Below are 14,006 nucleotides of genomic sequence, written 5' to 3' on the forward strand. Positions count from 1 at the left end.
AACAGACATGTAGCTCTATAGTAAAATGGTTGTAAAAGATTTCAGGTAAGTAAATTGTTTCCCAAGATAAAAAATTATGGCTTAAGCATACATTAGACTAGTTGTTGCCCAAAGTATTTCCCATGTGGATTACTATAATAAACTTATATGGCATTATAATAAAACATTAGTTCAAGAATCCATTTCCATATTAAATTTATCATTTTTCAAGGGTTCACTAAAGTAATGTTTGACTCGATGTAGTTTACTTGTTTGACTTGATGTAGTTTACTTTCATAAAATAGTATGTCTAATCTTAGCAAGAAAACTATTTTCTCCATTGATAAGGGACACGACCTTAAAAAATTGAGCATTAGAGATGGTACATGCAACAGGGTGAGAGGTGGAAAATACAAATCATTTTTTTAAAACTTGCCTCGACACCAAGGCATATGGGCCTCTATTTTTTAGTTGGCATAATTATAGACCCTCTTTGATACTCATGGAATGCACATTACTACTTGGAATATAATTTGGTTTGAGGCACTACATGCCGTTTGGATGGCGAGAAACAATAAGGTATTCAAAGGTATTACCACTAACTGAGTAGTTGGTTCTATGCTTGCCATTTTACTCAAACTCGAAAATTAAGTTGTTAATTATAATAAGAAGAAAGTAAAGGTTTTGTTGAAGGGAGCCTAGAATGAACAACATCCTCTCACCTATGGTACTATGATGGTTGGCCAACAACTCCACGAGTTTGCAATAAGCAAGCTCTGTGATATGCATTAGCATTATCTTCATAATAGAGAGACATCACCTAATTCTCACCCTCACCCATGCTTAGGAGTTCCTTGCCAAAACAAACAAGGTGTTTTTGGAAGCAATTCTAGTGGCAAGTTTTATAATAAGCACATGTAGCCTTTGAAATTGTTTGATAGACTACAAGGTTTTTGATAATGTAAATTTTGAAGTTAATTCAATTATTCCTTTTAAAAAGTTAATTAATTGAACTAAGGTAATAAGTGCATATACACACACCTCTCTTACCATAAAACATTCGGCTGATCGGTGTAGTAGACTGAAGCGTGGCTATGGCGCCAATGGATTGCTTGGACATACCTTTGACAGTTGGGCTCAAACCTTGGATTGCATTGCCCCCTCCCCATGACACCCCTAGTGTAAGCCTGAGGAAGTACTCGAAGCAGCAAGCTGTTGGAGCCCATCAGTCTGCAACTCGACTGGTTTCTCAGAATGCAAAAACAAGAACAGCAGAAAAGCATCGCCAAGAGGACGCAATGACAGCAATTGCAACAGCAACATCGTCATCATCATTAGCAGGAATGCCAGAGGGCTTTCCAGCGAGCCCACCTCTTGACTTTGCCTCAATCTACGGAAAACCTGACAAGATTAACACCGCCCATGAAGCCTTACAAACCCTAATCTCAGGACAGAACCGTGTTCGTCCGTCCGAAAAAGAGTTGCGGCTGAGAAGGTCTCTCAGAGAGAGGAGGGAAACTGTGCAGGAGCTCTTGATGGAGTCTCTGAAGGGTGAGAAACTGGGGCCCACCTACTCCAGGAGTGTGGTGCATAGCATGCCAGAGTTCATAGACCATGTCATGATTGAAGCTGCTGCTCTCAAGAAAACCCCCGAGCATGTCGATGCCCCCTTTTCCTACCGCGCCCGACTTTACATCGAACAGACTGGGGTAGCCAAAACAGTAAGGTTAGTCTCTCCAGCCTCTTCTTTGATATTGAGTTTTTCTATATCACCTAGGAACATGTAGAGATGGTGTTGGCAAGTTTCTGGTGATGCTTAGCAATGGAGAACCTAAAACACATGGTGGTGGATCCATACTAGTCTCTATTATCACGAAGACCGACCCTTCTCAAATTTCATAATTGCTGCAGAACTCCTCCCTTGGAAGGGGATTCACATGCTAATGTGTGAACAGTGCAGTTGGGTATGGTGGTCACCATACTCACACATTGAACATTATTGATGACTTGCCAGTGGGCGGTCTTTAACTTCATCCATGGCAGATGTATGATGACAAGAATTCACCATCTGGCTCGTCAAATCTTCGCTGTCTCTGGCACATGGACATTTGCTGCCATGGACATCAGTAGCAAAATCGTCATAATCATCTGCATTTCTTCAGTTTTTGGGGTGCGCAAAGCCAAAGGGATCTTTAGCAGGGTAGTAGGATTAGGGTGCGCAGGGCAGTGAATAGAGGCGGGCGGGTGTACGGGCTACCTCGAAACTGGCCCACATGGACCCGCCCATTGGACAACAAGTTGTGGACAATAAAAAGAGGCCGACATGATTATTGCTGGCCTACTAGCACCTGAGGTGCATATATATATGTGCGTAGCAAAATTGTCATAATCATTTGCATTTCTCCAGTGTTTGAGGCCTATAGAAGAGCGACTCTCTGGCCAAGGGGATCGTCATAGTCAGCAGGAAAGACACCATTCGTGTCCCTGACGGTCTCCTTTAGGGAGCCCCTCTCCACGGGATTCTCCAGATAGTTCTCACTACTCGCCATTGAGGGACTAGTGGAAGAAGATATTGGGACAGGGACCATAAGATTTGCACATGGAAACGCACGAGTTTTGGTCAAAAAGCAGAGAAAAGAAAAAAAGCAAACTGAGTGGACTACGAGCCAGTAGCATCATTGGCAAGAGGGTATTGAGCGGGACCGAAAAGAAAAAGTTGCTTTTTCAAAAAGCAACTCTAGGGCCAAAAAGCAAGGCCCTAAAGCGCTTGGGAAAAGTTTAAAGTTGGAAAAGCCAAGCACAAAAGCATTAGGAAAAGTTGGCCTTCTTTGAATAATATTTTATAGTAAAAGTGAGAGAGAAAAACAAAGCAAAAAGTAAAACAAAAGCATGGCTAGCGGCACAAAGCAGAACCCTCACAGGTATCCAGAGCGCTGCTGACGTCACCCTATGCCATGTCATTATCCGGCCATACATTGTACGAATCTGTATAGTTCGTACGGAACTGTACGGCGTGATGTTCCACGGCAATTGGCTGTTGTTGTGCTGCTACATGGATCTGTTCTGGTCCGCACACATTTGTACGGCCTATATTTGGGCTGTTTCTACTCCGGATTGGGCATCTAATCTGCTGCTTCTGATTATCATAAACTTCGTCATCTACACTTATCACTTGTGAACCTCATTTACCAGCTTGGGGTACGTTGGATTTTGTGCGGGAAGATCAAACTTGTGGAGAATTTGTGCTTTTGCTCAAGTTTTGGGTAAATTTTCCCCTTGAATTTGGTACTAGCCCAGTGAGGGATCTCGTGGACCATCCCCGGGGTGCTCAGCAACCGGATCTCGTGCTTCAACATCGACTACGACATTGGTTTCTACGTCAGCATATTTATTTGTTTTTGTATTCTTTGATGTATTGATCCTGGCTTGTGAGCTTGTGGATTGTTCCTGAATAAATTCCTGAAAGGGGGCAGGGCCTATTCCCTGCTCATTGTGTGCCCTGTGCAAAGTTCTCTAAACCCTACACTCTCCCTCTCTATATCTTCTCTCTCTATTTTTTCTCTCTCTTGGATATTTGGTGGAATTTGTCATAGCACGCCCCGTTGGGTTTACAGTGGTATCAGAGTAGGATTTCTCTCGACTCTCGAGAAATCTTTCTTGGGGTGACAGCCATGTCAAGAGTAGAGGGCAACCAAGGGCCTAATGAAGGGAATAATTATGAGGCTGATCTAGGACTTTAGGATGGGAACAACTATGATGGCAATCAAGGTCGTCGATCCATTACTCATGAGATCGAGGCCATGTCGTTAGAAGAGTACAATGATTTTTAGCAATTCAGATGTTTGTTTAGGGATGAAGAATTCCTTGCTTGAAGAGCCAAAAGGGAACATGACAACAAAAGGGTTCAAATGTTTGAAGACTTCATGAAGGATAGAGCCATCGAAGCCGAAGGAGTTGAAGCTGCCGAGGTCTATCTTCGTGCCAAAGGAATCACCATTGCGGAAGGATCCAGAACCACTAGGTTTGTTTCTCGTGGAGGAGAGAGGGAGGCTATTCCTAGGCCTGCTCTCTTGGATGTAGCCTCTTTGGGACGACTAAGAGAAAGGAAGGCAAAAGAGCCTACAACAACCGGCAAAGTTGACTTCAAGCCGGGAGAGAAGAGTGTCAAGTTCGATGCTTTCTATGGTAAGTGGGATACACAAAAAGCTTTATCTTTTATTAAGCAATTTGATGCCGCTTTTGGAGGAGAGGACTTCTCCGAAAAGTCCAAGCTTTGCATGGTTCAAATGCACTTGAAGGATGCCGCCTTGAATTGGTGGCTAAAGGTGGTACAAGAAGGAACTGGGCCAAAGACATGGACTGACTTCAAGGTTATGTTCAACAAGAAGTTTCTACTCGCAACCTTTGAAGCAGATGTGCCAAAGGAATCACCATTGCGGAAGGATCTAGAACCACTAGGTTTGTTTCTCGTGGAGAAGAGAGGGAGGCTATTCCTAGGCTTGCTCTCTTGGATGTAGCCTCTTTGGGACGACTAAGAGAAAGGAAGGCAAAGGAGCCTACAACAACCGGCAAAGTCGACTTCAAGCTAGGGAAGAAGAGTGTCAAGTTCGATGCTTTCTATGAAAGCGGGATACAAAAAAAGCTTCATCTTTTATTAAGCAATTTGATGCCGCTTTTGGAGGAGATGACTTCTCCGAAAAGTCCAAGCTTTGCATGGTTTAAATGCACTTGAAGGATGCTGCCTTGAATTGGTGGCTAAAGGTGGTACAAGAAGGAACTGGGCCGAAGACATGGACTGACTTCAAGGTTATGTTCAACAAGAAGTTTCTACCCGCAAAACCTTTGAAGCAGATGTGCAAAAAGAGTGGGATGAGGTAAAGCAGAAAGTCAGTGAGTGAGGGAAAAAGGACGAAAGGACTAGATGTACGAGAGATCAGAGCAAAACAACACAACATGAAATAGGTGAGTGAGTCTATATATAATGGTGAGTGAACATATGTACAAGAGCCCTTTGATGTGAGGTGACTCTGAGTAGAAAGACCAGTGCATAAGCAGAGATGATGTCGGAGCTGAAGCATGGTCGGTGATGAAGGCTCGTGTCGATGTGAGGCAAAGCACTCGAGAGGTGATCGGTGTTGACGGCTTGCGTCGGTGGATGCATAGGCACTCCAAGGTGGTAGTGGCAACAGAAGATGACGTGATGCAAGCTCCGGTGACAAGGGTGTTGTGGTACTTGAGTTGGTAGATGAAGAGCAGAGAGGGTTGCCGTCCTGAGTGGTGTAGTTGTGCAAGCTATGGTGACAAGGGTGCTGCAAGACCTGAAGGGTGCAAGCTCTGGTGACAAGGGTGCTACGTACCTAAAGGGTGCAGGCTCTCGTGACAAGGGTGTTGCGTACCTGAGGGGTGGTGAAGAGCGGAGAGGGCTGCCTTCCCGAGTGGTGTCGATGGTGAAGATAAGCAGAGACTGGGCTGTTGTCCCGAGTGGTGTCGATGGTGAAGATAAGCAGAGAGTGGGCTGCCGTCCCGATGGTGTGATGTAGCAGAGAGTGGGCTGCTGTCCCAGAGAGTACTGATGATAAAACGATGATGTCCTATACTGTAGCAGAGTGTGGGCTGCCGTCCCGATGGTGTGAGCTGAGGAAAAACGCTGAAGTGCTCTATGTAGCAAAGAGGGCTACTGTCCCATGAGCTGAAGATAAAACATTGAAATGCTCTACTGGAGCAGAGAGGGCTGCTGTCCCATGAACAGATATGTAACGCTGATGTGATCTATGTGGCAGAGAGGGCTGTTGTCCCATGAACAGATATGTAATGCTGATGTACTGAATGTAGAAGAGAGGGCTGCTGTCCCACGGTGTGGCCTATAGCAGAGAGTGGGCTGCTGTTTCAAGGTGTGGCCAGCAGTAAACGCTGAGGTGCTGTACTGTCAGGCGATGATGAAGCAATGTGGTGTAGGGCTTGGCAGCAGGAGCAGCAGCAGCAGATGGTACCTGATATGTCTGTTATGTGGTACGAGATGATGAATGATGAGGTTAACCTATATATAGTATGAGGGAGTGCTGGTCAGCGGTATAGCAGCAGTAGCAGATGGTACCTGATGTCTATGATGTGGTACGAGATGATGAATGTGTTAGTAGTCATCTCCTGTCTGTATATTTACACCAGGGCCTCTGTTGTGGGTGTGCCCGCCCGATTTAGGTGTTTTCTCATTTTTTCCCCCACTCTCCATATTTTCCCTATTTTTTCCATATTTTTCCAGGTGTGGGAGGCTGTATTGGACCTGTCGGCTGTACCAGATGCTGGCTGACTGGTCACTGGCTGCCCCAACTTTACCTGTGTGCTGGCCGACTGGAGGGAAATCTGGTCGTGGGTTTTTTGCAGGCTGTCGGCTGTCTATATGCTGGCCGACCAGCAGCATGGGGCCATATATAATGCCCCCTTGCCCCCCACACTTCTGTATCTTGTATCCGGGATTTTCTCTTGTGTATATAGCAGAGTTATACGCTTCTCTCTCTCTCTCTTTTCATTTCTGTGTTTTTCTGCTGTGCACTTGCTCTAGTGTTTTCAGATCTTGTCTTCATCTCTGCTGCATATTCTAACATGGTATCAGAGCTCTAGGCTCTTGGAAGATCTTGGGAACTGTGCGACCAAGAGGGGGACTGTTTGTGTTGCTGATTGGAGGACTGTTTTGGGCTGTACGGGAAGAGGAAATTCCGCTGGCTGATTTGCTTGATAGCCACTTGCAGGTTTAGTTCTTCATTTTTTTCCACCCACTCTCCCTTTTCAGTTACACCCCCGCAATGGCAGATTTACTTGAGATGGCTGAGAAGCACGTGAAGATCCCGACACTCCCCACGTTCCCAGTGGACCGTCAGTTGGATGGGAACAACTACGGCATATGGAAGGTAATGATGGAATCTGTTTTGGGGTCTTACGACCTTGCTAATTTCATTGTTGTTGGGGTTCCACGTCTGGAGTTAGAGGAAGGGGAGTTACCCTCTATTCGGAAGGAACGTGAGGCACATGCACAGTTATGGGATCGTGTCAATGCCAGAGTCGGTTCTTTCATTTTCCTCAATTGCACACCACAGGTAATCAATCATATCAAGCATATGACGTTGGCCAGAGGTATATGGCAGCATTTGGCTTCTCTCTACAACAAGGTATCACGGATCTCCTTGGAAGTTCAGATGTGGGTGATGAATCTTATACACAGTGAGGGCCGGATGGAGATCATTCCCGATGGCAAGGGGGGTAAGCATTCCTCTCGTGTTCTTTACGTCCATGCACTTGGTTTTCATCTATTGTCAGTGCATGAGGTATGCAAGACTGGCTTCCGGGTAGAGTTTGAGGAGCATTCTGTTGCTTTACGGGACGGCGAGACTGGCTAGGTTGTCTGGAAAGGCGGTGTGGAGAATGGTATATACAAACTCTCTGCACTCTCCTCTTTGACAGGTTCTCAGGTTGGTGACTTGTGGCACTTTCGGTTTGGCCACTTGAATGTGGATGCGTTGCGGGGAGCTTTCTGGGACTAGATGGTGGTTGGCTTGCCAGATGTTGGCAGCAGGCAAGGACGCTGCAGTTCTTGCATACGTGGTAAGCAGCATAGGGAATCTTTTCCGAAGCAGGCTTCCAGGTGGGCTTCGAAACCATTGGAGTTGGTACACACTGACTTGTGTGGACCTATGCAGACAACATCCTTGGGAGGTTCTTTGTACTTCATGCTGCTTGTTGATGATTGTTCTAGATTTACATAGGTTTATTTCCTTTCTCAGAAGGACCAAGCTTTTGCTCAGTTCAAGGAGTGGCATGTGATGGTGGAGAAAGAGTCTGGCTTGCAGGTGAAGACTCTCTGGGGTGACAAAGGAGGTGAATTTTCTTCTAATGCTTTCGTGAGATTTTGTGCGGAACATGGCATCAAGAGGGAGTTGGCCAATACAGGTTCGCTGTCAGAGAATGGAGTAGTAGAACGAAAGAACAGGATTGTGGTGGAGATGGCGAGGACGATGCTCGTGATCTTCCTCGTCCACTTTGGGAAGAGGCTGTGGCTACGGCTATCCATATCCTCAACTGGTCTCCGACAACTTCAGTACCGACGATGACTCCCTTTGAGGCATATTTTGGCAGGAAACCTGATGTCTCCCATTTCCGCGTGTTTGGGAGCGATACGTATGTTCACATTCCGAAGAAGCAGAGGGGGAAGCTCGACTCTAAGTCCCAAAAGCTTATCTTTGTGGGATACAACACTCTTTCCAAGGGATACAAGTTATCTTTGTGGGATACAACACTCTTTCCAAGGGATACAAGTTATATGATCCAGAGAGGAACGAGGTGGTTGTCAGCAGGGATGTGGTCTTTGATGAGCATGTTCCGGTTTCCACTGTTGATGAGCCGCCACTTCTTGGAGACCCAAAGGATTCTGATGATGATTTCCAATCTATTGTTCCAGTTGGACAACCTCCGTCAGTTCAGGAGGTTGAGCCCGCAGCTGGAGTTGAGCCCCCGCAGCAGCAAGAGGCTCCGCGGTCTGTTTAAGTACCCAGGTGGTTAGTGGACACCCTTCGGGAGTCCGGTGTCACGGAGCTTCCCTCCGAATGGACCACAGAGGACAGACCTCGAAGATCGCGCAGAGTCCGTGATAAAAGTCATTCAGCGGAGCTTTTACAGCTGAACTATGCCTTGATGTCTCGTATCATGCGGGACAAAGAGCCCACTTCCGTCAAGGTAGCCCTTGCATAGGATACTTGGAGGAAAGCCATGCAGGTGGAACTGGATGCCATTGAGAAGAACAATACTTGGGAGTTGGTACTGAGGCCGTCGAAACGGCCAGTCATTGGTGTCAAGTGGATCTTTAAGACCAAATATGCGTCAGATGGGTCGGTGGACAAACACAAAGCCAGACTTGTGGCTAAGGGTTATGCTCAGCGGCCAGGCATCGACTATGAGGATACCTTTGCACCGACAGCAAGGATGACCACGATTCAGACCATTCTTGCCCTTGCTTCTTCTCAGCGGTGGCCTGTGTATCAGATGGATGTCAAATCTGCGTTCCTTAATGGTGACCTCCAGGAGGAGGTGTATGTTGAGCAGTCTCCAGGCTTTGTGGTTCCAAGATCAGAATGGATGGTTTACAGGTTAAGGCCGGCCTTGTATGGTCTTAAACAGGCTCCCAAGGCTTGGAATCAGAAGATTGATTCCTTCTTTCTCCGGACTGGATTTCAGAGATCGGTTGCAGATCCCATCTTTTATTCTTTCGGGAACGCGGCATGGTCACGTTAATCATTCTTTATGTGGATGATCTCATTCTCACCGGCAGTCATGTGGAGCACATTAGAGTGACGAAGGTTGCCTTGTCAAAGGAGTTTGAGATCACTGACTTAGGCTTACTCCACTTCTTCTTGGGATTGGAGATCTGGCAGACCCAGAGTGTCAAATCCCCATAGGATCTCCTCGTAGAATGCTCCTGGGACAAGACTCAAAACCTGCAAAACAAACGAACAAACGCGAAGGGGGTGCAGGCCTGACTCACCTCCCAACCTCGACAGCCGTGGGCAAGTCCACAAGTCTTGGCTGTCCCCACCGAGCCACGAGCTGAGCTAACTAGATGGATGTATCGACCAATCTCTACCTTGTGACGTTCCATACGCTGCGAAGCTACCCTCGCGGACCTCGAGACTGCTGTCGGCCTCGGCTGCATGAAGCAAGTGCACGTCTGCACTAGATCCAGGCTCCTAACCATAGAGCTCTCACAAAGTCACGCGACTCTATATGACTAATGACTAACCTTGGCCACCCTTTTTATAGGCTCTTTGGCCGGTCATCAGGCGTCTACACTTGGGTGCCCGCCTGTTAGTCTTGTTAGAAGTCATCTCCTGTCTAGTTTTATACACCAGGGCCTTTGTTGTGGGTGTGCCCGCCCTTATGAGGTGTTTTCCCATTTTTCCCCACACTCCGTATTTTTCCCCTATTTTTTCCCATTTTTCTGAGGCTTGGGAGGGCTGCCAGGTGATGCCAAGAGCACTCTGAAGCTGGCCGACTGGATCTACATCAGTCATGGGCTATCAGAGTGCTGGCCGACTTGTTCTGTCTAGGCGGAGGCATCTGTAGCTGGCCGACTGCTATTTTCAGCAGTCGTGGACATATTCCTCAGTCGTGGGCTTTCCTGATGCTGGCCGACTGCCCTCTAGGGGAGTATATATAGGTCCTCAGCCCCCATGCCTTATTTGTATCATATTCGGGATCTTCTTGTGTATATCAGAGCAGAGTTACACGCCTACATCTCTCTCTTTTTGTGCTGTTTTTTCTGCCTGCGTTTTTGCTCTTGTGTTCCCAGATTTGGTCATCATCTCCGCTGCATATTCTGACATGGTATCAGAGCCTAGGCTCTAGATAGGTCTTGGGATTTGTGTGAGCAAGAGGGGGGCTGTTTTGTGGCTGATTGGTGGACTGTTCTGGACTGTTCGGGAAGAGGAGAAGCAAGAGGAAGGCGGGCTGATTTGCTGGACAGCCACTTGCAGGTATCAGTTCTTCTTTGTTCCCACCCACCCACCCTTTTCAGAATACTTCCCCGCTATGGCAGATCTGTTTGAGATGGCCGAGAGACATGTGAAGATCCCGACACTCCCCACGTTTCCGGTGGACCGTCAGTTGGACGGGAGCAACTACGGCATATGGAAGGTGATGATGGAATCCGTTTTGGAGTCTTACGACCTCGCCGATTTCGTCGTTGTTGGTGTTCCACGGCCGGAAGTAGAGGAAGGGGAGTTACCGTCAACCCGAAAGGACCGGGAGTCCCAGACGCAGATGTGGGATCGCGTCAATGCCAGTGTCCGTTCGTTTATTTTCCTCAACTGCACACCACAGGTAATCAATCATGTAAAGCACATGACGCTGGCCAGAGGTATATGGCAGCATTTGGCTTCTCTGTACAACAGGGTATCACCCATGAAGAGGATTTCTTTGGAAGTACAGATGCGGGTTATGAGCCCTGCAAAGTCGGCGACGATGCGGGAGCATATTAACAAGCTGCAGGCTCTTCAGCAGGAAGTTCTCCAGGCTGGGAAGGAGATATCGTCAGAGGACATGGCCATAACGTTGCTGTCACATTTGCCCTCTTCGTACTCAGCATTCTACTCTTCGTTGATTACCAGTGGCAGGCTCAGCACCATCACGTGGGAGGAGCTTGTGCCCATGGTCCTGGACCAGGAGGAACGATTTACGAACCCTCCTCAGGGTGGAGGTTCGGAGGCCTTTACTGGCCAACGGTCGAAAGGCCGTAACACGGGCAAGGGGAAGGCTTCGTCGGAGAAGTCTTCTGAGAAGATGTCCGCTAGTGACCGCGAGAAACTGAAGGCAGAGAGGACCTGTAATGATTGTGGCGAGAAAGGCCACTACTGGAGACAGTGTCCCAAGCGGAAGACCGAGAAGGGTGAAGACTCCTCAGCAATCATGAAGACTCCGGCTTTTGTGCACCTGGAGGTGATGGACACCGATGCTTCATTTTCTTCAGGCAGGGAGGAGATTGGAGGACTCTCCGCAACGGATACCAGGGATTGGATTCTCGATAGTGGTGCTTCCAGGCACATGACTCCTTCCCGTTCCAGTTTACAAGATCTCTGTAAGGTTTCTGGTCATATTCTTACTGGGGATACGTCCACTATCCCAGTTCACAGTGAGGGCAGGATGGAGATAGTTCCCGATGGCAGAGGGGGGAAGCATTCCTCCCAGGTGTTGTATGTTCCGGCACTAGGTTTTCATCTGTTGTCAGTGCATCAGGTTTGCAAGACTGGCGTACGGGTGGAGTTTGATGAGCATTTTGTTGCTCTCCGGGACAAAGCAACAGGCCAAGTGGTTTGGGAAGGCGGAGTGGAGAATGGAGTCTACAGGCTTTCAGCAATCTCTCTCCCAGGTCCTCAAGATTGTGATGAGTGGCAGTATGGTAATAGCTACTCAGGTGTGGATACGCTGCAGGAGCGGGCTTTCCGGGACCAGATGGTGGATAGCTTGCCAGTAGATGGCAGCAGTTGGCAGGAACTTTCCAGTACTGAGGTTGGTAGTTCTTGTGTTCGTGAGTCAGAGGAAGCTGAACAGGTCACTTATGCTCTGATGTCTCGTAGTGTTCGGGACATAGAACTTCCAGTAGTTGAGGATGTTCTTTCCACGGGGACCTTTCGGAAAGCCAGGCAGGTGACAGGTGATTACTTGCAGAAGGAGGTGGTTTCTCCAGGCTTTGTGGTTCCGGATTCAGAGGGGGTTGTTGACAAGTTTCATCAGGTTTCCAGGACTTGCTTGTGCACCGTAACAGGTGTTGATCCTTGTGAGCAGTGTGATGTCTCTGTGATTCAGAAGCTGTATGGTTCATGGATCTGGTTGATGGACACCGGATTGGACGGGAGCTTCCTGATGAGGCAGTTGAGCTCTTGGTTGCAGATGTCTCTTTGTGAGGCAGGATCGCGTTTCCTGTGGTTTCTGCGGCATGCGAAGGATCATGGACTCTTGTACACAGGAGGGGGATTGTTGGATGGAGTCCGACTCCGCGGTTGGAGTGACTCAGTTTGGGGAGGAGATCCGGACACGAGGGGATCTACTTCAGGCCCAGGAGCAGTTTTACGGAGCATGAGGAGGTTACATTGCAGGTTTGGGCTTCCACTGGAGGAACCCTTGGTCATCCAGAGGCACTTTGTTCGTGAACAGATCGTTGCTGATGACATCTTGCTGGAGTTCTGTTCGACGGAGGACAGTACGGTGGACCTCTTCACGAAGTCGCTCTCAGGATTTGCTCAGGCGGCACCCCAGCTCCCAGTGGTTGGTTACACAGCCAGGAGCTGAGAGGGGGTGTTAGAAGTCATCTCCTGTCTAGTTTTATACACCAGGGCCTTTGTTGTGGGTGTGCCCGCCCTTATGAGGTGTTTTCCCATTTTTCCCCACACTCCGTATTTTTCCCCTATTTTTTCCCATTTTTCTGAGGCTTGGGAGGGCTGCCAGGTGATGCCAAGAGCACTCTGAAGCTGGCCGACTGGATCTACATCAGTCATGGGCTATCAGAGTGCTGGCCGACTTGTTCTGTCTAGGCGGAGGCATCTGTAGCTGGCCGACTGCTATTTTCAGCAGTCGTGGACATATTCCTCAGTCGTGGGCTTTCTTGATGCTGGCCGACTGCCCTCTAGGGGAGTATATATAGGTCCTCAGCCCCCATGCCTTATTTGTATCATATTCGGGATCTTCTTGTGTATATCAGAGCAGAGTTACACGCCTACATCTCTCTCTTTTTGTGCTGTTTTTTCTGCCTGCGTTTTTGCTCTTGTGTTCCCAGATTTGGTCATCATCTCCGCTGCATATTCTGACAAGTCTATCCCTAACTCAGCTCACCAATCAACCTGCCTAGCTCCAAGCTTCCCCAAACCTTGAAGCTAGTCTTGTGTGCGTGTAGCACACGGTAGACACACACTGTGCACATGCTATACTCCCCTTCCTCTAAGAGCTCACTAAAAAGCCAGGGTAATCTCTTAAGAGTAGTCAATGTCTCCCATGTAGCGTCCTCCTCAAGTCGATCCTTCCACTTGATCTTGTATTCCGTGATAAGCGTATTACACAATCTTCGTTCACGAAATCCAAGAATCTTTTCAAGTTCGTGTGGAACAAATGTCATGTCCTCGACATCTATGATTTCTTGAGGAGTAACTAACTGGTCTGTTCCACCCAGTACTTCCTTAAGTCTATTGACATGAAATACAGGATGAACTTTCACATGAGAAGGCAAATCCAATTCATATGCGACTGAACCAATCTGTCGTATAATATGAAATTTCGGAGATCGACCTGTCCGTAAAGGTCCACAGTATCTAGGGGATAATTTTGGAGATCGACCTGTCCGTAAAGGTCCACAGTATCTAGGGGATAATTTTGGAGATCGACCTGTTCGTAAAGTCTCGGAATCGTTCGGAACCGGCAAATACACCATCGTTCCTTTAGAGAACTCTCTGGGTAAACGATGTCTATTAGAATAAAATCTGTCTCGGTCTTGAGCA

General features: G+C 47.8%; 1 protein-coding gene across 3 annotated transcripts in view; it reads left to right on the top strand.

Moving 5' to 3' along the window:
• The first annotated feature begins 1,031 nt into the window (after positions 1 to 1,031).
• The window catches only part of LOC147618620 (transcription termination factor MTERF2, chloroplastic-like), a 74,461-nt gene continuing 61,486 nt past the window's right edge, over positions 1,032 to 14,006 (top strand). For 2 of the 3 annotated variants that reach the window (XM_086773649.1, XM_086773650.1), the window contains exon 1: positions 1,048 to 1,705. In XM_086773649.1, the coding sequence (XP_086629775.1) occupies positions 1,074 to 1,705 (632 nt within the window). In that variant the 5' untranslated portion in view covers positions 1,048 to 1,073. Of the gene's footprint in view, positions 1,706 to 14,006 lie in introns of all 3 variants that reach the window. The other variant, XM_086773648.1, reaches the window with a different exon arrangement.

This window comes from Cibotium barometz, chromosome 34, assembly GCF_041138505.1.
Source record: "Cibotium barometz isolate CiBa-2024 chromosome 34, ASM4113850v1, whole genome shotgun sequence".
Lineage (NCBI taxonomy): Eukaryota > Viridiplantae > Streptophyta > Polypodiopsida > Cyatheales > Cibotiaceae > Cibotium > Cibotium barometz.